The 24,154-nt window shown below is 54.0% G+C and overlaps 7 protein-coding genes across 7 annotated transcripts; 4 read left to right on the plus strand and 3 right to left on the minus strand.

The window, feature by feature from the left end:
* Positions 1-1,750: 1,750 nt before the first annotated feature.
* Positions 1,751-4,082, plus strand: NECHADRAFT_90195 (uncharacterized protein; the record flags this gene model as incomplete). The annotated part of the gene is made up of 3 exons (XM_003053606.1): positions 1,751-3,725; positions 3,776-3,914; positions 3,974-4,082. 3 exons carry the CDS (start codon positions 1,751-1,753, stop codon positions 4,080-4,082), a joined length of 2,223 nt encoding a protein of 740 aa, XP_003053652.1.
* Positions 4,083-4,647: 565 nt separating this feature from the next.
* Positions 4,648-5,656, minus strand: NECHADRAFT_57478 (uncharacterized protein; the record flags this gene model as incomplete). Its single annotated transcript, XM_003054332.1, has 2 exons — positions 4,648-5,411; positions 5,531-5,656. The coding sequence occupies 2 exons, from the start codon at positions 5,654-5,656 to the stop codon at positions 4,728-4,730; spliced, it is 810 nt and encodes a 269-aa protein (XP_003054378.1). The 3' UTR covers positions 4,648-4,727.
* A 682-nt stretch (positions 5,657-6,338) lies between these two features.
* NECHADRAFT_57482 (uncharacterized protein) lies at positions 6,339-11,064 on the plus strand (the record flags this gene model as incomplete). The annotated part of the gene is made up of 3 exons (XM_003053607.1): positions 6,339-6,440; positions 6,531-7,185; positions 7,239-11,064. 3 exons carry the CDS (start codon positions 6,339-6,341, stop codon positions 10,961-10,963), a joined length of 4,482 nt encoding a protein of 1,493 aa, XP_003053653.1. The 3' UTR covers positions 10,964-11,064.
* Positions 11,065-12,684: 1,620 nt separating this feature from the next.
* Positions 12,685-13,886, plus strand: NECHADRAFT_90198 (uncharacterized protein; the record flags this gene model as incomplete). Its single annotated transcript, XM_003053608.1, has 2 exons — positions 12,685-12,750; positions 12,807-13,886. 2 exons carry the CDS (start codon positions 12,685-12,687, stop codon positions 13,884-13,886), a joined length of 1,146 nt encoding a protein of 381 aa, XP_003053654.1.
* Positions 13,887-14,224: 338 nt separating this feature from the next.
* On the minus strand, positions 14,225-15,904 carry NECHADRAFT_90199 (uncharacterized protein; the record flags this gene model as incomplete). The annotated part of the gene is made up of 4 exons (XM_003054333.1): positions 14,225-15,297; positions 15,358-15,437; positions 15,545-15,643; positions 15,699-15,904. The coding sequence occupies 4 exons, from the start codon at positions 15,902-15,904 to the stop codon at positions 14,225-14,227; spliced, it is 1,458 nt and encodes a 485-aa protein (XP_003054379.1).
* Positions 15,905-16,405: 501 nt separating this feature from the next.
* NECHADRAFT_31035 (uncharacterized protein) lies at positions 16,406-19,467 on the plus strand (the record flags this gene model as incomplete). Its single annotated transcript, XM_003053609.1, has 3 exons — positions 16,406-17,237; positions 17,290-17,718; positions 17,771-19,467. 3 exons carry the CDS (start codon positions 16,406-16,408, stop codon positions 19,465-19,467), a joined length of 2,958 nt encoding a protein of 985 aa, XP_003053655.1.
* A 719-nt stretch (positions 19,468-20,186) lies between these two features.
* NECHADRAFT_11302 (uncharacterized protein) lies at positions 20,187-22,199 on the minus strand (the record flags this gene model as incomplete). The annotated part of the gene is made up of 1 exon (XM_003054334.1): positions 20,187-22,199. A coding segment is annotated over one exon (2,013 nt), but the record flags the coding sequence as incomplete, so codon positions are not given.
* Positions 22,200-24,154: the final 1,955 nt, after the last annotated feature.

The raw sequence follows: 24,154 nt of genomic DNA on the forward strand, positions 1-24,154 counted from the left end.
GGGGAGCAATAAAATCTCCCTGGGTACGGCTGACTTTGAATCCATCCATATTACACTCTAGAATCCCCTTTACTGTAGACGGACATGGCTCCGTTCTCAGTTGGACTCGGTCCCCGCCCGTCAATGTCAAGTCAAGTCGAACCCTGGTGATGGTCCTGGAGCAGGTGGGACTATTCGAACGCCTCCTTTCGGTCATGGGGGGTGGTCTAGAGGGCCAGCTTATTAGACTTGCCACGAGGGTCGGCGTTGTGCAGCGCAGTGCAGAGCGGGGAGAGAAACATTCAGCGTAATAGTGCAGGTCAAGGGCCTCGTATTTTGGACATGGATTGTCAGTGCATTCGCTGCGCCGCCACGCCCTCTGAGAGAATTGGATCTTGTGCAGCCCAGTCTCAATGTACAGAACACCTCATCAGCACAGACCTAGTGGAGAGAGGGCATCCACATCAACAACATTGATGAGAACATGAGGCGAAGTTGGCGAGATCAAGAGGTTAGCATTTCAAAGCCCCCCCCCCTTTGATAGTCAACTCTCCGCCGGGGCTGGCTGGATGCAGACAACAGCGTAATGCAAGAACCGACCTAATCAAAATGCCTTGTCCTCTTGGAGCGTTGCACAGCACAACGCCAGAGACCTCCCTCTCCCCATCCGGTATCCCTCCACCCTGGGTCCCATCCAAAAGGGACCCGACGGGATCCATCCATGATCCATCACCTCCCTCTCCACTCTTTCCACATCGCATCCATCAATCTTCTGCACTGTAACCAAGGTCTAATAAAGCCACCCAGGGCAAGGTAAATTAGTTCCCTGTTCGCGCTTGGGGGCTATTGCTTGGGGGGGAAGGACGAGAGAGAAAGACTTAGCTAGGGCCGCATGTCTATGCTCTCTACAGATACCTTAGACCTTAATCCTACTTCCCGTCTACAAACACCATCCCTCCTCTACCACGACTCCCCTGTTCTCGCCGCTTCTTCTTTGACTTTGAGTCGTCATTCGCATACTTGGCCGCTCGTTCTCTCGGTGTTTTTCTTTTTCTGTCGCCCTCGTTCTAATACTCGTTCGTGCTTCGTCTCATCTTGGCCCCATCAACGAAGGAAGGGCGTCGCCCCGTCACCCCACGAAGACCCAAGACCCGTCAACAACACCGCCGTCGCCGCATAGCATACAATACATACATAGCATAGCACGGCTCCGTGTTGCGCCGTTCACATCTCCGACAATCTCGAACCCCGTTCTCCGTCTGCGTCGCCGATTTCCTCTTGGTCGTAGTGGCCGTCGCTCGTTTCAACTCCGTTCCATCGAGCTTCTTCGTGGCACTAATCGCATAGCGCGGCCCGCGCAAAGATCCCTCTTCCCCCGCCGATCACTGCTTGGCTGTCTTTCGCCGTCACCCTCGTCTCGCCGTTCCTGACGTCTGTTCGCCATCATCCATTCTTTGTCGACCCCCAATGTCTGCCGCAGCTTTGTAACGCCTTGTTAATACCGGTGCCCCCTGCTCTTTGACAATCGCTCGGCCTGTTCTCCCGACCATCTCGGATCCTGGTCCTTCCTCGCTGCAACCGAGCGTCAAAGCAACGAAGTAATACAGCCAACTCTCCTGCTACACTCTCTGGTTGCTTTGGTTTTTTGCGGAACTCTCGAGAGGGACAACCTCAGTTACGCTTCCGCATAGCGCATTCGATTTTCCATAATAGTAATATCTGCATGGGCACCAGACTTTACCGCTAGAGTTATACTTGAGAGCGGCCAACCATGTCGACACGACCGTCCATTTTGGACTTGCGATCCGAATCGCAGCATTCGAATATTTCCACCATCTCCAAGCCTCTCCGTTCACCTCGCCTCCATGTCGCCGGCGAAATCCCTCCCGAGCTGTCCCCGTTGGACGCCTTTGCCATGCAGAGCCGGTTGCTCGCAAGGCAATTACAAGAGAGCGCCAAAGAGGGAAACAGGATGAGCCGACTTCCTCCCCTCACAGTCGAGAGCCCTTTGATTGTTCAGGGGCGGTCCGAATACTTTCGGTCCATGTCCCAAGATTCGGGATCTGAGGCTGGTGATCGCCCTGGTTCTAGTTTTGGCCCGAGGACGGATATTGAGCTGGAAGACGCGTTTAGCGATGATGCCGACCGGCCAGTCTCGATGCATCCACGAATGAGCCGCATACCCCCCACTCCGGATGAGGATATACCAGCAGTGCCTGCTCGTGATCCAGCTCGGTCTCGCCCACTGCTAAACCAGATTGACGAGACAGACCCCTTTTTTGGTGCTAGGAGAGAACGCTCACCTTCACCGTTGCGCAGTGAAACTCAATCGCAGTATGATAGGCGAACCGAATCATCTCCTTCTCGAAAGGAAGACGCGGCCTCACTTTCTTCTTACCGGCGACCCAGCGGGTCAATCAGTGGCTCTATCAATGGATCTGTCAGTGGCTCTCCTCACAAGCCGAAGCAGCCTTCGTTCGATGAACTTGGACTCGCGCCTCCTCAAACCATGTTCACGAGGAGATCATCCAGTACCGTTTCCACCCCCCTATTACCTACCGATGAAGAGTCGACCGGTAATATGGCTGGCTCATTCCATTCTTTACCTCCACGAAAACTCTCCTCTGGGAGCGCCGCCTTCAACGGCGCAGTGACATCCCCGGGCATTGGCTCTTTTCAAAGATCGCCTTCAGTGAGCTCGGACACGTCTGCTCTTCCCCGACCGTCCTTCAACTTCTCGAGACCTCTCAGCAGGTCTGGTACGCCTGGTATGGAGTCACCTCTGAGACAACTCTCTTCCGATAGCCAACCCTCTTTCATTTTGGCTGATGACACGGCCCATACACCAGTGAGCATGCATAGCGAAGCCTTTCTAGAGCAACAGCTCGACGACAAAGGCGCACCGTCGTACATTTACTCCAAGTTTTCACTGCCCAGAGGCAAGACTATCCAGCGAGCCGAGCCCTCTGATCATCAAACACAAGCCTCTTACCGATGGGAGCAACCCATTGTTCCTCCTAGCAATGTGCAGCGAATCCACGCTGACGCTCCTCCCTCGCCTCCCACCCGCCCATCCAGTTCTTCAGCCAAGATTGTCCCAGAGGATTCCTTGACACCCAGCAGCCCGATGCCAAGACCATCGACAGATTTGAGAAAGGTCTACTCAGAAACAGCGGTGCCCCCAATGCCGCAGGTACCCTCTAGTCCCGAGAGGCCTTCGGTCGACGACCCGCGATCTTCAGAAGATGCACCTAGGGGTCGAGGCAGGACTCCCGTCTCCACCACAACCAGCGACACCGCTAGCACGATCCGACCACCACCTACGGCTCGGTCTGCGGCTCCCACCGCTTCAGAAATGTCAGCAGAAGAGCATCTCGCAAAGGGCATAGAATGCCATGAGAACGGGTCCCTGAAGGAGTCGACATATCACCTTCGATACGCAGCCCGGCTGAACGATCCTACCGCCATGCTCCTGTATGCGCTTGCCTGTCGTCACGGATGGGGCATGCGGGCGAACCAGAAGGAGGGCGTTGAATGGCTCAGGAAGGCGGCTGAATATGCCAGTGTCGAGATTGCGGATGATGAGGACCAGGTCAAGGAGGGCAAGCATGTCGATGTCATTGAGAGGAGAACTCGAAAGGCGCAGTTCGCTCTCAGCATTTACGAACTTGGTGTCAGCCATATGAACGGATGGGGAATTGAGCAGGATAAGTCTCTTGCGCTAAGGTGCTTTGAGATCGCCGGTAGTAAGTCTATATGCCTCCGCCGCAGATGAGTTGTACTAACCGAGAACTAGACTGGGGCGATGTCGATGCACTGGCTGAGGCTGGCTTCTGCTACGCACAGGGCATAGGTTGTAAGAAAAACCTCAAGAAGAGTGCCAAGTTCTATCGTATGGCTGAAGCCAAGGGCATGAGCATGGTTGGAAACAGCTGGTATGTATCTGCTGAGACAGGCGTCTCATTGTGACCCGTTACTAACTGTCATGCTACAGGATTCACAAAGCCAAGTACGATGATGACGAAGACTCAAGCGCACCCAAGAAAGACAAGAAGAAGGCTCGGAGTAAATCTCGAACCCGAACCATGTTTGGACGGAAGTGAGCTCACGAGCCGCTTTATTTGACACGCCTACCACGATAATGATGAGATCTTCGACATACCCATTTCATCGGAGTTTGAGTTGCACATCGCATTTGGGATTCATGGGTTTTCTGGGAGGAGTATTCTTGTGCTCTATGCACCGACTTGGGCGCAACACTTGTTGATCATACGACATACCACAAGCGCAACGTTGCTCAGGGAGAGCAATGATGTGGTTTGGACAAAGGGAGTTAACTTCGCTTCTGTACCGGGCTTGGATTTTGGGATGGGGGGGTTTTTAGCGATGATTTGATCCCCAGCACTGGCTACGGCTTTCGTGGCCTGGGAGAGGCGATTGCATGGCACCGATTTGCGCATAGCAGATCGGTTGGCTGTTATTATTCTATTCTATTCTTGTAACCTTCTTGTCACATAGAGATAGTGGACATATCCACGGGGTGTAGCTGGAAGCATATTTGGAGCTTGGATCCTTCTTTCAATGCTAGCCAAATAAACAAGCGGCAGCTGTTCACCTCTAAACGAACATCAATGGTCACCTCTTGGAGATCAAATGACAAGTTCAGTGCTCCAGTTTATAGTGTTCCCGGATTGTGTTGTTACATGCCACGCTCTAACCATCTAACTGCCCAAGCATAATCCAGGCGCTTAGGTGTCGACATCCATCTTCTCAAGAGGCACCTCTTCCACACTAACGTACCGCCCGATCTCGTTCTTGGTAATGATCTTCTCGTTCAGCACAGCTGTCGTACCCTTGGGGAATGCGTAACTCTGCAGCTTGGGCTCCTTCTCGTTGGGCTTGATGTAGTTTCTCTTCAATGTCGTCTTGTCCTTGGTGATGACGGCCACATCCACGTTGGAACCAGAGCCCAGATCGTTCCAGATACCCGCCAGGATGGCGTCGCTCGCCAGCTTCACCGCCTCCTCCTCGCTGAGGTCGGGCTTCCACTGAGTCTCGAAGACGCTCATGGCGGCCAAACTACCACTGCCCATGGTGACATAGGGGAGCTTGTCGGTGCTGCCGTGAGCGTGGACGGTGAAGAGGTGGGTGCCAGTGGGATCGACACCAGCGACAACGAGGTAGGCGCCGATGTATCCCTGGTAGCGGAAGAGGTGCTGCTTCAGGAGGGTCATGCAGGTGACGACGCGGGGCTTGCGGCCGGTGGAGAGGGAGTGTAGCTCGAGCTGGGAGGAGATGAGGGCGGTGGTGAACTCGGTGTCGGCGGCTGTACCAGCACCAGCGCACCAAATCTGAGGTGAGATGTAGTGAAGCTTCTCACAGTTCTTGTCGGCGACGATGGGGCCGGATGTGGCTCGGGTATCGGCTGCGATCTATTGATGGGGGCAGTGTCAGTGGGTGATGCTTGAGATGGGGAGCTCTTATCGTCATGACGATAGTTCCGTTCAAGGAATTAAAGCATGCGCCATAGCAGGGACGCAGAAGTACTCACCACTACACCGCCATCGAATATGCATCCAACAATGGTTGTTCCGGTACTGGTGGCCTTTGGCAGAGGGACTCCTCGGGCGTGGAGGGCCGCATTGCGGTTGTAGTTGGAGAAGTCGAAGCCGGGCATCTTGGGTGACGTTGGTTTCCCCGATTCAATATCTCAATTTATGCGTAATTCCAGGCGTTATCGACGGGCACAGTATCGCAGGATGGGACAGTCGTTCGGGCGTATCTTTGTGGTTGGGACGTTGTTCACAGCGACGAGTTGAGGTTAACAAGGCAGAGCTGATGACGAGGCTAAAAGCTGCCTTCCAGAGGCAGAGGCACGTCGTTGAGCTACCCCAGGGACACGCTCTGATTGGACTGTGGCGCGCAGGTAGAGGCTGGTAGTTGGCGGTGGCTCGAGCTTCGGCACGTGATGATAAAGCTCCAAAAAGTCACTGCAGTCGAGACGAGGCGAACTCTTTGAAGCAAGCAGTTGCGAATTTCGTCGTGGAACATTACCTTGCTCCCAATTCACACTCAATTTTTTCTTCTTTGGACATCATCGACAACGCGCCCCAGATTCTGGTTAACCATCAGTCTCGATCCATTGCTTGCTGGGCTCCAGGCGCTTCAGCTGGCCAATCACGATTATTTGCTGGCCTTCTCACTGAGCACGTCCCCTGACCTACCACCGCCTGCCTAAGCCTTGCGCGAAAGCAAAGCAAAAGCTCCCCCGGTCTTCCCAGCCCACTCCATGCGAAGGACAAATTTATTGAATTCTTGGTCCTCTTCTCCAAGTCAAAGCCGGCTACTCTGCTACAGTCATGGCTTTCGGCTTCGGTAACTCTGGAAACTCCATGCTTGGGGGCGCCGGCGGAGCAGGAGGGCTGACTTCAGGTCCTGATTTGGAGACTATCCAGACAGAGGTGAGTTTGCGCTTGTGTTGATGGCATCTTGAGGCTGGATTTGTTTTGCTCGCCCATTGAGGCCATGCTAACCACTTGCGCCAAACACAGGATCTAGGTTTTCTCACCATCGCCGGCGACGCCAAAGTTCGTCTGACCTCTGCGTGGTCATCTCTTCCATCTTCAACCGCGTCGCTCCTGAGTGTTGCTTCGCGAAAGGGTCTCGTCGCTGCTGCCGGTCCCGACCAGGTCATCATCGCCACCACTGCATCCGTCCGAAAAGCATTCGAATCAGAAAAGAATGGCGACTCCGACATTCGCGCATTCGAGCCTCAGCTCAAGATTGCCATGCCCATGCGGGTGTCGCAACTCGCCTTTACCGCAGACGAGAACTACCTGATTCTCTCAGCTGAATCTGGTGGTGGGTTGGCCGTTTACGAAGTCCAGAGCCTCCTCTCGGGCTCGACAAACTCTGCCTTTGAGCTGCCGACGAATGGCGAGACGTTGCGAGCTATGGTCCCGAACCCGACACCCGAGAAGGCTGAGCTGTGTGCCATCGTAACCACCAGCGGCAACTTGTACATGGCGAATCTGAAGGAGCGTCAGATCAGCAACCCTCTCAAAAACCAGGTCAGCTGCCTCAGCTGGAGCTCCAAGGGCAAGCAGCTGTGCGCGGGATTGGGCGATGGCACAATAGCTCAGATGACGCCGGAAGGTGAGGCTAAGGGGGAGATCCCCAAGCCCCCTAACATGGGCGACTTTCATGGTAAGCGACTTCAAGAATCTAACAAGACTACAGTAAGGCTAACATCCAGATAGTATCATCTCTTACTTGGCTGGAAAACAACCTCTTCCTGTCTATTCACACATCGAACAATGAGTCTCCACCAACATCCATTTACCACATCATCACGCGCCAACCGCCAGCATCTTTCAACTTCCAAAAGCTAACGGATCCCGTTGAGCCCTTTGGTTCAGAAAAGACTCCTCACCATACTATTCTACGACTTCGGGACTTCCCACCAGCTCTCCAGGATCTTCTCATCGTCTCTTCTACGGCTGCTACTGAGATGGGTGTATTGAGTCGATCCAAGACGGCTTTGGCTACTGATAAACCGGCCGACTCCATCACCGGTGTTTTCACTACGACCGAGTTTTTGGATGACACCAAGAGACCGACTCTCCCTATGACCGACTCCATGGACGACTCGACACCCGTGGGCGTTGCGCTGGACTTGTCTGGCACGGAAAAGGTCTACAAACCCATCCCTTCGGATGTCGAGCTGGAGGAATCACCAGGGCCCCTTCCTGGATTTTGGGTTCTGACCCATGAGGGTATTCTATGCGCGTGGTGGGTAGTCTACAACGACTCCATCAGGCAAGGCACATCTTATCCTCATCTAACTGCTGTAGAGGGCTCTGCTGCCCCTGCACCAGTTCAGGCGGCTCCAGCAGCAGCAGCAGCACCTTCTGCATCTCCGTTTGGTAACGCCTCCGCCTTCGGCTCATCAGCTGCCGCTCCCGCGTTTGGCTCGTCCTCTCAACTTGGACAAAAGCCTTCGCTTTGGGGTTCAGGAGGCTCCAGCGCCGCAGCCCCCAGCACGGGTGGTGCTGTGTTTGGATCGAGCGGCTTCAGCAACGCCGCACCCTCTTCCGCACCAGCTTTCGGCAAGCCCAGCGCTATTGGCTTTGGACAGTCGTCACAAATGGGCGCGAAGAGCTCCCCTTGGGCGGCTGCATCAACTGGAACGGGATCGACTCCTGCTTTTGGACAGTCCGGCTTCTCGAGTTTTGCGAATAACAACAACAACACCAGCCCCTTTGGCAAGGCAGCCTCATCTAGCCAATCAGGTGCCTCTGGAGGATTTGCTGGTTTCGCCAGCCAAGGCGGCTTTGCTTCTGTTTCTAACAACAACACCAGCAACAGTGTATTTGGCAGCGGAGACAAGCCAGCAGCAAGTCCTTTTGGCTCTACCTCTAAGACAGAGACAGCTTTCCCCTCCAAGCCTGATCAACCTTCCAGCAATCCATTCGGCTCCACCCCTTTCAAGCTAGAGAGTTCATTCAAGCCGGATGGATCTGCCAAGGACGATGTTAAACCAAGTGGACAATCCTCCATGTTTGGAAGTGGGTTTGGTTCTGCTCTTAACGACGCTGCTAGCAAACCCGCCATCACCACAACTGCGGCGAAGGATGAGGATATGGATACTGCTCAGACGCCCCAAGAGACTCCCGCTAAACCCAAAGGCTCGTTATTCCCTACGCCCCAGAGCCCCGAATCTACCACACCGACAACTACCCCAGCGCCCTCCAAGTTTGGATTTGTTACCTCGCCTGCCCCCCAAAGCTCTGTCTTTGGACAGCCTTCCAAGTTTGGTTCGTCGACATTGTTCGGTACCAAGTCAGAAACCCCAAAACCCGGTGGCTTGTTTGGATCCTCATCCTCTACACCCAAGCCTGGAGGTCTTTTTGGATCACAGCAAAACACGCCCAAGGCAAGTATATTTGGATCTCCTCAGACGGCGGCCAAGACAACCGGATATACGGGGATTTTCGGACAAAAGTCAGTTCCAGATGCGGACACACCAAAGGCCAAGGTGGAACAAGACGCTCCCCTGCCTCCTGATACTACGAGCAGGACCGCCTTTCCTCTTGGCGATTCGTCTTCTTCATCAGCTACTTCTGCTGCTCCTAATCCATTCGCAGTGGCGACAGCTCCTGCTAAACCCGAGGCAGCTCCTTTGCCGCCAGACTTCATGTCAACGAGAAAGACGAGCAAGTCTGCAGACTCGGCGAAGTCAAGCGATGCTACAGACGCCCCATTGCCGCCCGACTTTGTCAATGTGTCCAGGCCCTCAGAAAAGTCGACGGCTGCACTAAGTGCCCCTTTGCCGCCGGATTTTACCAAGCCGGCAAAGAAGCCAGACGATGCTCCCTTGCCCCCCGATTTTGTTCTTCCCAAGGTCCCCTCAAAGGAGCCTTCCTTTGTGCCCTCGGTTCCCGAGTCAACCGAGGATGAGAGTGATTTGGAGGATGAGGATGAGGATGAGGATGACGACGATGGCTCCGAAGGTAGTGGCATCGACGTTGCCAAAGATCTGAGCCCAAGCGTCAGTGGCCTGACCCCCACGCCAGGTTTTACTCCTCAAAGCTCGTTTGGTGGTCTGGGCGGACCTGCCCTTGGTAGCAGCAGGGCCAACCAAGAATCATCCCGGCCCCTGTTTGGTGAAATCAGCCGCAATGCTCCCTTGTTCCCACGCCCGACTGCGACCAGCCCCAGGTCCCCTAGCCCGGTTCGGAGTGCTATACCAAACCGAGTGATGAGGTCGGAAGCTATGAGGTCAGTGAGTGCCCCCGGAATGGCATCGCAAATCCTCGGACCCAGACAGTCTCAGATGGGGGCTTCTATCACAAGTAGGGATACCAGCGCGCCGGAGGATCCCTTCATGGTCCAGCACCGGAAGTTGAAGGCGAAACAGGAGGCAGCGGAGACCCAGCCTCTCGTGGATGAGGAGGATGACGAGGTGCAGAAGATTCTTGCATCTGAGGTTGAGGGCAGCTTGACGTTGGATGAGTTCGTTGCTCACTCCAACGTTGCGCCTCCCGCCAAGGAGAGCATCCCAAGCCAAGTCGAGGCAGTCTATCGAGATATTAACTCGATGATTGACACGCTCGGCCTCAACGCCCGCACTGTCAAGTCATTCATCAAGGGTCACACTGAGGAATGTAAGCAAGGTGGACGTACCAAGGATGACCTCGAGGATCCCGATGATTGGGTTCTTTGCGAGATTGATGAGCTTGGGGAAGTTCTGGACAACGAGCTGTACCCGGATCTTGAGGATGGTCGTGTTCGTGACTTGGAAGCTAAGCTCGACGCATGCCACGAACTGACAAGAGATATGCACCGCCTACGGGCTAAGCAGGAAGATCTCAAGAAGATCCTCATGATCAGGACGGACCCTGACCAGGCCGAAGTGACACGGTCTATGCCGCTGAGCGCGGAGCAAGCAACACAGCAGAACGAACTCAGACGGGAGTTTGCCAAGTTCTCGAAGCTTGTTGCCGAGGCGGAAGAATCGCTGACGCTGCTCAAGACACGAATTGCATCAGTGTCGAGCGCTTCAGGCAAGGGCAAGACAGCCGTGCCGACGGTGGACGCCGTGATCCGTACCATTACCAAGATGACGGCCATGGTTGAGAAGCGAAGTGGGGACATTGATGTCCTGGAGAACCAGCTGCGCAAGGTCCATCTGGGCGGTTCGAGCCGAGAGGGATCCCCAATGACACCTCAGGCAAGGAAAAGCATCATGTTCTCTCCTGATTCGACGCCTGCGCGAACTCTTCGTCACAGTTTCGCGGGCAGCATTTCCCTGGGTGCGTCGGTGCGGGCTACCCCCCCTCGCAAGAAGCTCAGTGGTTTCAGCCGGGAAGAGAAGGGCGATCTGATGGAGAAGAGAGCGCGCAGACAGGCTGTTCTCCAGAAGCTGAAGGGGAGCGTCGAGAAGAGAGGCGTCAATGTATGGAACATGGAGGATATTGAATAATGGCAAGACTGGGATATGAGTAGAGAGAAGTTGAGGATGAATAGCATATGAAACAAACGAAATAACCAAGCAACTGTAGTTTAGAGCTTAGATAGTGTATCAATTGGTCGGGAGAAGCACTCAGCTAATGTATTCTTTGGATTCTGGACTTGTCCCGGGTTAATCAAGTAGTTGGAGAAAAAGAGAACGGTTTGAGGTTATCAAAATGATGTCAAGTTTTTATTAATTCCTTCTTTCCTATTGCTTGGCCCAAAAAACACCTGACTCCATGGGTATTCATCCCCAGACATTAATTAAGATACATGATGCGTATGAAGCCGAATCGTCGACTTAAGAGGTAGTGGTAGAGGGAACAGATCGAGGGACGGCAGGCTTGGACTCGACAGCCGGGGTCTCAGTGGGCATGGTGCGAGGGATAGCAGCCGTGGGCGAAGAAGGAACTCGGCAGTGGTCCTTGTTCTTGTGCTCGGGGTGAGTTCGAGGAGTGTAGCTGAGTCTTGTTAGTATTGCGAGTGTTTTGATTGGAGCTGAGGTGAGGGGTGAATTACTTAACGAAGGAGAGCATCTTGAAGGTTGTAGTGGGTTGGTTATGGTTGTGTAGTTGATTGAGGCTTTGAGTGTCTTGATTGTCAAGGCTGATTGATTGCTTTGATGGTGATGATGGATTGAGTGAATAGATCGACACCAAGAGGGAACCAGTCAGGCATTATATACTTTTGGAGTCTGGCAGAAATCTTTCAAGGCCGGACCGGTTACCGTTCTGGTGACTCCAAGGGAGCCCTCTACGTATGACCGGCATCGCATCTAGGTAGTACTCTGCTGAGGGACAGGGATAGGCTACTGGAAAGCTGGGCACGGGACTGACGTCGTCCGGGTTGCCCGGACAGGGAAGCGATGGGGGGGGAATCTCTGCTCCTTGCAGCGGGGGATCAGAGGGTGCGCGTGACGCCTTCTTGCTTGCGCAGTTGCTCGTCCGTGAGATCCTTGCCCAAAGAGCAGCAGCCCAGGGGTCCCAGGTTCGCGGAGAATGCTGGGGGTGGTAGTGGGCATGTGCTGATCTGAAAAGGCCGGCCCGGTGAGCGGCGAGTACGGAGTACCGTGGCCGTATAAGCGAGAGGCTCTGCTTTTGGTTTCTCAGGGATCTCTATGGTTTTCTTTTCTTGTTCGGAGGCGAGGCCGAAGTCGCAGTTCTTGATGAGAGCAAACACACCTGCCAAGTATGAATCATGACACTTTTTTTATCATGGTTATTATTTGATAATTCAATTCTGCGATTGAGTGATTGACTGCAATCTTCATTCCACACTCTACATGATTTGACACTCCACATGATTTGACATCTGCCCCTCGACTCACATCGGCCCATTCTTTCTTCACTTTCAAAAACTCCGGTCGTCCTTTCTGGTGGGGCTGCGCCGGTCCGCTTTCACATTTCAATGGGAACAGCCACCGAAGCTTAGGCCAAGGTCACCGGTCGTCGGTCTCGGGGTGGGGCCATGTCTGCGCCGTGCTGCAGTGGGTCTCTTCCTTCTGCTCCTGCCTTTCTAAATTTTTATGTGGGGACATTTCTTCACCTTGGTTCACCTTGATTTTTTTCACCGTTCACCGAGGAGGGGCATCTTTCAAAAAATTGTTTGGTTCTGGTTTCTCTACCCAGCCATCACACCCAAACCTGCCTGTACCTATATTCCAAACTCGCGCGAGCGCATAGTGATTTCAAGATGCATCCCACACAGCAGGCTGCGTGGAGGAGGGCTCCCGATGCGGAGGAAACTGCGCGCCGCCAGGTAAAATGTCAATTGGTCCCTCTCAAAGTTGTAGGTCTAACTTTTCCATGCGACAGACCGTCGGTATCAACAAGGAGACGGTGACCAATATCTCTTCGACCGACTACCCCGGACATCACCCCGGCGAGGACGCCGCCTTCACCATTGAGCGGTTCCGCGAGGGCTTCTCTGTGGGATTTCACCAGAACGACCAGTTCCTGTCGTCCTTCTCCCTCGTCGGCATCGACGCCTCTCTCGCCAACGCCTTCCGCCGCATCCTCCTCGCCGAGATTCCCACGCTCGCTGTCGAGAACGTCTACATCGAGAACAACACCTCCGTCATCCAGGATGAGGTCCTCGCCCACCGACTCGGCCTCGTCCCCTTCAAGGGTGGCCGAGAGGGCCTCCGCGACTTCCTTAAGTGGTATAAGAAGCCCGAGCCCGGAGAGGACCCTTTCTCAGGCTGCTTCGACTACAACACTGTCCGCCTTGAGCTCAACGTGACGTGTACCGTGAACCCGGACGCCTCTCCCACCGAAAACGATCCCCTCAAGGCCTACAACAACGCCCACGTCTACGCCCGCGACATCGTTTTTGTACCCACGGGGAGACAGGCCGAGTACTTTGACGGGGAGGACGCCATCGCCCCGACGAACCCGGATATCCTCATCGCCAAACTGCGCCCGCGCCAGACCATCAACCTCGCCATGCACATGCACAAGGGCATCGGCGCCGACCACGCCAAGTTCTCCCCCGTTGCGACCGCCTCGTACCGCCTCCTGCCTACTATTACTATTACCAAGCCCATCCTGGGTGCCGACGCCGACAAGTTCGCCAAGTGCTTCCCTCAGGGTGTCATTGGTCTTGAGCGTGTCACTGCCGAGGAGGCTGCGCAGGCTGGTAGCGGTTACGAGGGACACGAGGGCGAGACCAAGGCCGTGGTGGTGGATGCCATGAAGGACACGGTCAGCCGTGAGGTCCTGCGGCATGAGGAGTTTGAGGGCAAGGTCAAGCTGGGCCGGAGGAGGGATCACTTTATCTTTTCCATCGAGAGCACGGGGCAGTGGGACAGCGACGAGCTCTTCCTCGAATCTGTCAAGCACCTCAAGCTCAAGTGCAAGAAGCTTGAGCAGCAGGTCGTCAACATGGTGCGGTAGTCAAACAGGGCAAGCATGCATGCGTGGTTCTTGGGGAGTCTTGATTGTTTAGGTTGTTCTCTATTGCGGCTGTATCATAATCGTCTTGTCTTGTTGCTGCTACTTCATCTTTTTCTTGCGGTCTCTACGGTTAGATAAAAAGGAATGATACCATGACCACCTTCTTCATCTTCGCCAGTCAATTCTTCTCCATTTCATCATGACAACTTATCGATGCTCACTCCTTCTATTCTTCTTGGTTGTGTCTGCGTCGTCAAGTCTTTTCAGCATCATCATGTCCAACGCCCGAAAATGCCCAAAATATCCCAAACGCCGTGTCTATCTCCTGACCCCCCCAATCACGAACTCGTCTTGAACTTGAGGAAGAAGTTGAATTCGAGGGGGAATGCGGGATCGGTTACTACAATCTCCTGTCCTTCCTCAAGGCCAAGTTCATTGAGTGACTTGTCTAGGTTGGGACGTGTCTGCTCCTCTAGGCTAGGTGGGAACTGCATGTACAAGGTCTTGCTCTCGGCGCGGATGGATGGCTTCTTGAGCTGGGCCTCGGGCCGTATAGCGAACGAGTCGATAAGGTCTTGTAGAGTAGTCTTTGGGTCGACTTCGAGAGGACGGGCTTGGCGTCCGCAGACGGGGCAATCATCCTTCTTCTCGTGCTTAAAAGTATAAGTGTAGATGCTATCGTTGCCCGAGTACATCATATAGTTGGACTCGAATCCCAAACATGGAGCCGAGCCGGTGGCAATCTTGAAGGCCTCGTTACAGCAGGCGGCAGCAATGATGGCATTGGTGGATGCGATGGCCGGGATAATGTTCTTGATGGTACCTTGCGTTAGGGAATACGTCACGCCTGAGATGCCAAACTCTTGGGCGCGGATCAGGGCCTTCTGGAACAACCAGGTGACGTGCTCCGGATCATCCTTGTCGAGCTTGGGGAACGGCTTCTCCTTCTCCCAGGCAATGACATGGGCCCACTCGATGCAGTGCTCGGGCTGTCGCGGGATCGAGGCGATGGTGCAGAGCGGGACGGCTGCACGTGGGGCGTGCATGTCCAGCTGGCACTCGATGCACGAGGTTATTGATGGTATGATGACTCTGGCCTGGCCCTTGAAGCCCTCGGTGCCGCCGTCGATGAGTGGCTTTATCGCATCGGGGTCCTTACCCTCCTCCGCGATGGACACCAGCATGGCGTTGATCCACCGACGCGCCTCGATGCTGTCCAGGCCGCAGATGATGAGCTGGAACTGGTTGTAGAACTCCTCGTCAAAGTCCTGGATGCGGTTGTTGTGCGCCGTGATGGACACACCCTTGACCCTCTTCTGTACGAACTCGGCGGCCACCTCGGCCTTGTACTTTCCGACATCGGACTTGCGGAAGAGGAACTGTCGGTTCAGGTTGGAGATGTCGATGGTATCTGGAGAGCGCCGTGAGCTGATGGCCATGTCAGTAGCGGTGGAGGGGATGGCGGACGGACCCATGTCTATTACGTGAATGTTTTTGAATCGCGACATTGCGAGGTTCTTGAGGATTTCACATCCTAGGCCACCAGCGCCGCTGTTATAGTCAGTACGGGTACGGATCGAAGCTTGGGGGGTATAGACTGACATGACACTGGCGAGGTTAGCACGATAGCTCCAGATAGCTCGAACGGGACGACTTACAGAATCTTGAACTTGTCAAACTGCTCGAGAAACTCGGGACCGGTAGCATCGGGGTCGGTATAAGGGCCTGGATTTCGACGAATGTGGTTGAGATACTTCCTATGGTTGCGGTCAGCAGGTGATGGATGGTCGACTAGGTAGCTAGCTCCCTCACCATCGTCTCTCTTCAACGTCGGCCGCTGAAGCAGGAGCCGCAGCAGCAGCGGGTTCTAGAGTATCGACACTCATGGCCCAAGGATTCCAATCGGGCTTTCTAAAGATTGAGGGGGAAATCAGGTGTAGGAGGTGTAAGATGGGGGAGATGGTCGAGGTGCACAAGGCAGAACAGATCTGGGGGATCCGTGCGTTCGCGGGGAGCATCACGATTGCTCCAGGTGGCACGGTGAGCTTCGGTGAGCGTCGGTGAATGTGGGGTTGACAAGTCTTGGGTTGACGGTCTTTACCAGGCAGGAACAGGAAGGAATGACGACCATATATAAGAAAAGAGAGAGAAACCCCTTCATTGTTTGTTTATTGTTTTGATTGAATTCTCCACGGATTTACAACTTTAATCCTAAATCTACCGATATCAAGACCGTTCAGGAATTAAACACGGAAATACAGCCCACGAAGTACCTGCAGTAGAAGCTTCTATTGTGGCTGCCCGTGGCTGCAGAACGCTCACACCCCACCAAAGCCCACTAAGGCTCCAGCATCAATCACGGCCACCAACTCCAGCGTAAACTTGACTTTGTCAACTTTAGCACTTTATTTGGATTTAATATTTCTACCCTCACACAGCATGAGACCTTTCTAACAACGCATTGGAAGACCTCGGGCATTTCTTACGCATAATCAATATATGGTTTGCCAACCGTCACCATGGACGACCTTCTCACCCCCGTCAGCACCACCTATCTCAAACCTCGAAACGAGCCTCAACAGCTCCTCACAGAAGTGAAACCGATCATTGAGCATAAAAAGATCACTTCCATCTCGACTTTGGATGAAGCTTTGGACGCTCTCAAGAGCCAGCCGGATTACGACACTCTCATTGCAGTCTTGAAATTCCTAAATGGTGACAAGCCCGCGTCCGACGGTTTCTCATTCCACACTCCATCCCCCAAGAGCGCCGCCATCGTACACCTTCTAGTTTCCGAGATCGTGCCAAACTACTACGCACTGCTTGTTGAAGGAGCTTCCGAGCACGATGAGTTGGAGGAGGAACCTCATATTGAGCTCCTGCTGCGCTGCCTCCGCAGCTCAACAGGTCTCAACGCGACCATGACTCAGATCAGGGCTCTAATTCAAGAATCACGGCTCGGTGGAAAAGAAGAGAAGCGCAGCGATATTGCTCTCAACCTCGGAATTCTCTTGGATATGCTGGCTTCTCTCCTGCGTGGCTTCGAATCGATCCGCGACATATGGGCCTCGTCAGTGAAGCGGCTTACCAATGCAGGTCTTCAGAGAGTTCAGTCGCAGAAACTTGGCTCTCTACTCACAAACGGCCAGATCGTTTCCGTCTCTGCCGAGGCCCTTGAGATTGTTGGGCGTGGTCGAGTACGTGACGAGAGTCAGTGGATAGCTGATGGACTGTCGTATAGCAGATGGATGGGAAACAGCATTGTTTCATGGGTCAAGTCCTCACCCGGGACCGAAGAGATAACATTCTGCTCTGATCTGTTTCAGAAGTCATTATCCCTTCATCACTCAGGTAAGTTTGTGTAGTATGCCTATGTTGATCCCTTTTGCTCATCATGCCCTAGAAACTCTCAACAAGATTGCCATTGATGGGCTTCTCCTTTCTAAAGGAGCCCCCCCTGCTTCTTTTGTCAACCTGGCCTTCAGCCAAGCACGATCATCCAAGAAAATCCTCCATCTTGTTCTCCAGCATATTTCCCAGAAACATCTCAGTCATCTGGACCTGGGCGACACATCACCCAACGAGAAAATCTCTGCGGCTGCAAACATAATAAAGCAACTAACCCTGGATGATGAGACAAGAAAGAACATTCTGATAGACTGGTGCGCCTCATTATCTGGTGCTGGACTCGGCGATGGCATCGGTATCCGTCGTGCTGTGATAGCTGCCCTTTCACAGGACCGAGATGGTATTACTACTGTCTTGGAGAAGTCTCTTGCTCAGTTCGGGGATGAGTTGTACATAAAACATGCGGCAATACTACAGCAGGATGGTAAGGTATACCTATCCAAACCAGTAGAATTTGAAGCACTAACAGTTTCCAGTTCATACTCAGATCTTGCTCCTTGCTGCTGGCTATGTGCACAGGCTTTCGCCAATCAAACTGACTCTACTCATGCGAGCAGGCTCATACATGACCACTATCTCCAACAGAATCGGTTCAAGTCAGGCCAGAGCGCAGTTCCTTGGTCTGGTTGTGGGAGAATCCCTCTCGGCTCTGATCGACGACAACAAGAAACGATTGGATTTCAAGATGGAAGAGACGGAAACCGAAGAGGCACAGCAGCTCAAGAGCCTCACAAAGGTCTCTGACGCTATAGGGCCCATTGAGCCCATCCTATCAGACCCTGCAACAGAGACGTTAACCCAGCCTCGGAAGTCTACCACAAAACCCAAACCTCTCCAGAAGAAACAAAAGCAGAAGAAGAAACCTCTCATCGCCGAGGTCAAGCCAAAGGCTATCATTGAGGAGATCGGTTCTTCTGACGAAGAAGATGATGATCTCGCTCCCTATTCCAAAGACTCTGACCCCGAGGATTCCGATGACGATGCTACGCTGGTCGAGCGTAACAGACCAAAGCCTCCCGTCTACATTCGAGACCTCATCACCTTCTTTAGGGACTCGGAGTCGTACGACAAGCAGAAACTCGCCCTCCAAACCGCCCCGGTTCTCATTCGCCGCAAGGCAAACTACGGCACAGAGGTCAGCTACCATGCCGACGAGTTGGCTGGGCTACTCGTGGGCATACAGGACAAGTTCGAGATGGACGACTTTCAAGATCTGCGGCTTCAAGGCATGATTGCATTAGTGGTCTCCCAACCCAAGACCATGGCACCTTGGTTCGCTCGCACATTCTTCGAGGGCGACTACTCCCTTTCTCAGCGAACCTCGATCCTCATTACCATTGGTCTATCGGCGCGTGAGCTGGCTGGCTTTGAAGTATCTCAATACCAGTCTGCTGCTGCTTTCCCGTCCAAACGGCTCCCTGAGAAGATGGAGCAGCTCTACCTCGAGCCCTCTAGTAGCAACAGCCCCAACGCCCTCCCTGCCTCCCAGCTCAAGGCACTTCCGTCCAATGCCCTTGACAGCATCTCACAGTCCCTTACCTCATCCTTCCTCGCCCCTATAGCCGCAGAAGCCGCTGACGCCAACACGGGGCCCGATATCCTAAAGCTGCAGAGCTTCACGGCACGTTACAAGTCCAAGACCAAGTCCAAGCCTCGTGCGCGCGCCATCCCCAACACAACGGCCGCCCTCCTTGCGTCGTCCTTTTTCTCGCCGCTCACGGCTCACTTCCAGGTCGCCCTCCGTTCTGCGAAGCCCATCGTCCTGAACCCTGCACTCCTAGCGCTATATCTGCAGACCCTCGGTATCATCGTCCATGCCGCGGGCCCTTCAACACTTTCACTTCCTCAGTTGACGGCGGAGTTGTGGGATCTGCTTCTCGGCGTGAGGGTGCATGTCTTGGGTGATCTTGGTGCTACGAAGGGGTGGCTCGTAGCCATGGCTTCACTCTTGGAGGTCAACGGCGGTGACATGCGTCGACTCTGCGAAGCGCAGGGCAGGGAGGTGATGGAGACGAGGGAATGGGTAGCCATGGTATTCGAGAGAACGAGAGGAGAGGACGGCGGGGAGGAGAATGAAGTCAAAATGTTGGCTGCGGGTGTGTTGATCAAGTTGGGCGAGGCCATTGAGAAGTATCAGGCTTTGTTGATGGGAGACATGATTGGGTTTCAATAGGTGGTCGGTTTCAATAGGTGGTCCAAACAAAGAAACCGGCGATGAGATCAAGACTATTATTGAGGCATTCTATTCGTGATTAAAATTCATGATCATACGTCATGTCATGCAAGACGGCATCCGTCCCGGATCCAAGGCCCAAAGATGCTACCAAACTCATTCCGAGCATGACCAAATTATTTCACCTCTCCTCCCTATCCTAGCTCCATGATGCAAGCTGTAGTAGATCAAGGTGTGTCGCCGATAGACTCGATCCTGGTCGTGCTGGCTCGACGAATAGGGAGGCCTGACAGATATGTATTCGCCTGGTTGAGATGGTCGCTGAGGCTCATGGCCATGCGGCGAAGTTCCTCCTTGACCTGCTCAGACGAAGCCTGACCCTCCATCACCTGGGGCGAAGGCGCAGTAGGAGCAGGTGGAAGGAATGGTCTTTGCTGGTACGCACGGGGGTAGTCATCTTGAAACGCTGATGGCGGTTCCTGTAGAGGTGACGGTTGGCGGGGGATCTCAGCGATTGTTGGCTGGGGGGTGAATGACTCGGGGTCCGTATCCGCGAATTCACTCAAAGAGTATGGCCTCTCGCTGCCGTTTGTTTGAGCGGGTTGGGATGGTCCTTGTGGCGGTGGCTGCTGGGCTTGGAATAGTGGTTGTGGTTGCTGGAATGACGGCTGGGGATCATGCCGTTGCGTGTCGTTGAGAGAGAGATCCGCGATGGCGTTGGCATACTCCGAGTCATCTGATACATAGATGGATGGTTCTCGGATAGTATTGGGCATCACATAAAGGGAGGCGTGTTTCTCCAGCTCGAACGGATTCGCTCCGCCCATTTCTGAGCCAGCTATCGAGCCCACGTCCGAGTGTGATGTAGATGGTCGAGGATAGTCATTGATGGGATCCGCCAGACTCATATCCAGATCGATGAGACTTCCTGACGACGCTCGGTTGTTTATTGGCGAAGGAACTGCCAGATCATTAAATTGAGAAGACGGTTGAATTGGCTCAGTGGGCGGGTGAATGAGACGGCTGGTGGTCGGCCCCTGGTCATCGTTGAAGGGGAACCTGAACATCTCCGGGTTCGCAGAGGCAGGAGGAGCCATGGATGGGAATTTCCAATCTCGAGTCCGCCGATTGTTGTTCAATTCTGGATCACTGAGTGGCGGCTTGTTGTAAGACACATCGCCAAAGTCGTAGTCTGTCGATGCTCTAGGATCCCCCGCCCGGATGGTGTTCATATCAACAAACTCGGAGAGGTTGCTCCCGTCCAACGACGCGTCAAGATCAATCAGAGATTCCCTCACGCCCTGGGACTGGGACGAGTCATCTCGCAGGGGCAAGTCTGAAGCCGGGGGAGGAGGAGGAGGGTAGTCTAGGGAGGGAGGAGGAAAGCGACCATAATACGCTCGGGAGTTGTCCTCGTAGTTCGAAATGGTGTTCGGATCAAAGAGCTTCTCCAGGGGCGCCTTGACCGAAGGGAGATGCGGGGGAGGACGTCGACGCGACTTTGGCTTTTGGGTGCGTGAGGCATCGTCATAGCCATCTTGCCTGAGGTCGATACTGGACCCATAAACATCATAGACCGCTTGGTCATTATCCATCTTAAGGACTTGTTGATCGAATGCAGCGGTCGTACTAAAATTCCACTCATCGTTTTCGTATCCTGTCGGCGCGAAATCCGAGGGCCCCTGAGCTCCTCCTGCAGAGAAGAGAGATTTGCGGTTTCCGCCCTTAGCCTCCCACAGCTTGTAACCCTTGACCAGCTGAGCGAGAGTAGATGTTGGGAACATCTCCTGCGTGTTGTGTAGGTATCGGTGATGTTGGACCTCCTCGATAGTTGGGCGCTTCTTGGGGTCGTCCTCCAAGCAATACGCTACAAGGTCCTTGAGGCCCGGCGAATATCGATCACCTTCGAGGCGAGGGATATGTTGCTTCAGATAGGAGCCCAGCCTGTTGAAATCCATGCCAGCCGCCACATTGGGCGGCAAGCCCGAGGCAATCTCGTAGACCATGGCGCCAAAGGCCCAGATGTCAACTTCAGTGCCGTACGAGGCAGCAGGATCAAAGAGCTCGGGGGCCATCCAATGTGGTGTGCCGATGACGGTCGAACGCTTGTCAAACTTGGTCTCGATAACACCGGCAACACCGAAATCGCAGAGTTGAACGTCTCCAACCTCGGTGACGAGAATGTTGGCGCACTTGATATCTCGGTGGATGATACCTTCCTTGTGTACCCAGTGGACTGCCTCAGCCACCTCGCGCAGGATGGGTATTATCCATTTCTCTTGGAGACCACCGGGTGAGGTTGGCTTCATGAGGGTGGCCACACTGCCTCCAGCGCAGTACTCTGTGATCATCCACATGGACTGGCCTACCGGCAGAGCCTCGATGACATGGTTGATGTTCTTGGCGCCCGTGTCGCTCAACAACTTCAGGGCGCTAATCTCCTTGAGCAAGTCGCTGTATGTGTCGGCGAGCTTAGGGTTTGGAACAGCAGTGTCACTCTCCTCAATGTCGATAATCTTGACAGCGACCAGTTGGTTTGTTGTTAGAGAAGTGGCCTTGTAGACGCGGCCGAAGCTGCCCTTGCCGATGAGCTCCGATAGGCGATACTGAGGGGGGTCCTTTCCGGTCTTTGAGCTCTGCTCGGTGACGAGCTTTTGCATCTTCTTGGCATCTTCGATGGCCTTTTGCTTGGTGACGGAAAAGTCCGGGCCTCTAACCTGGAGCGACGCCATGTTGATGAGATCTTGGTGCCCGTCTGGGGCTGGGCTGCCTGAGCCGGGGAGAAGACGGACTTGGGGCCTTGCGGCGTTTGGCGGGACTAGAGAGCTTGGGGAAGGACAGTTTGGTTCACGTCATGGTATCCTTAGCCTGATCACGTGTCGCTAAGCCGGACGGCCGTGATCCTTGACCGGAAAACGAGAAGCGAAGATGGGGGTGGTGTTGAAAATGAGATCGTTGAACATGTTGGAAAGGGGCCACTCGCTCGACGCTTGTCGTTCAGTGTCTGACACGGCACGCACGAGCCTCGTGTCACAGCAGCCGCCATCTTGGTAGCCAATAGGCGGGCGATGTGGCGGTGCACGACGAGTCAAGGTGGCTAGTGAGTGTGCCAGCACAATAGAAAGACAACAAAGAGACGGGACGGGAATTGTCTTCAAAACAACCCCTGGCTCGAATTTTACGTATTAGTTCCCCTCCATTATCAGCTCTGGCCTGAATCAACTTTTTTAAAGTTCTCTCGTGCTTTTACCCAATTCATCCACGCCACAGTTGGAACCATCATGCAAGCTAAGCTAATCCTCCCTTCAGCGCATGAGCCAGCGCAACCAACTATCGAAAGTGCCCTTCTTCGCATCGCTAGTGCAACCAGCAAAAAGTGCAATGAAAGGCAGCGGACTAAAGAAACTTCGCGTCACTTGGAGGCAGTGTGATACCAAGGACACTCTGGAGCGGGCCCCCGGGCTACGCAAGCGTAACCAAGAGCTTTAACTCCGAAAGCAAAAAATTAAAGTCAACTTGTTTGGAAGGGCGTTGAAACCCATGCCAGGGGTTAACCTGTGCAAGAACAGATACTACACTTGATCTAAGCCATATGGCAAAGGAAGCTGAGGAGGAAAGAAGAGAGTGCCAGAGTTGGGCGACGTGAGGGCTCTTTTATACTCGGACACATCGTCTGTAAAGCCTTGGATCTGAGGATTCAAGTACAGGATATGACGATCCCACGTCAATGTCAATCATTCTCGTCGAATCGCTTCAGAATCCTTCCAGGCCGCAGGCAGCTGCCTAGTCAGGGCTGAGACGGGTGATCATCGCTGCCTGGAGTTTCCATTAGAAGAGCTTCCATGTAAGTGGGGATCTACAAGCGTACCCGACAAGGACCGGACATTTGAAGGCCACGCTGACCCGGGATCTCGTTCGCCGACGGGTCCCGTCCCAGGCCCAGGGGTTGGATGGGATTCGGCCGATAAAGAGGATCCAATAGTCCAGTGCGCGATGGCGCCCGCCGTCAACTAAACAAGTAGAATCGGTCATATTCGCCAAAGAACGATACGATGCCCGAGGCTTGTAGATAACCAGAAGCTGTCCGTGCGCAACCGAGGCAACGCGCCACGGAATGACACTGAAAGAAGTCTGTTTGATCGCGACGTTTATCGAGCCTCGAGCTCATGGCCACATGGCCTGACAAAAGACATTCTGCAAATGTCTCGGGCTGGTTAGCGACGTGACATACACAGGCTGGTCCCCTGTGTAGATGCGCCTTTATTTCCACGGGCTGCGAAACAAGTCGGCGGTCATGGCCACCAACACACCAACACACGTCCGGGTATAGCCTCTTTTCCAGCGTCAAAGCACACCTGCAGCCGCCTTTCCCAGAAAGACAAGGCTTGAAACAGAAGAGAAAGGGGCTTCACTTTTTGAGAGCCTCCAATGGCTATCGGTCCCGTCCCAGCTGAATGGACTTGGCCAACACCAAGCAAACGCCAACCGTTGGTGCCAGTTCGGAATGAGCGATCCTTCTCTTGATGGTTACTAATCGAGGGCGCGAGGCTTTATCCGTCGATTACCTCTCGGCGGTGTGACTGGTTTCTGCTGGTATGGCCCATCTGACCCATTCCAAGGTGATGGGTAGTGCGGCCTGAGAAGAGCATCAAAGTTGGAAGCAATACCGAGACCATCGAAAACACTA

Source organism: Fusarium vanettenii (assembly GCF_000151355.1).
Source record: "Fusarium vanettenii 77-13-4 chromosome 1 genomic scaffold NECHAsca_1_chr1_3_0, whole genome shotgun sequence".
NCBI lineage: Eukaryota > Fungi > Ascomycota > Sordariomycetes > Hypocreales > Nectriaceae > Fusarium > Fusarium vanettenii.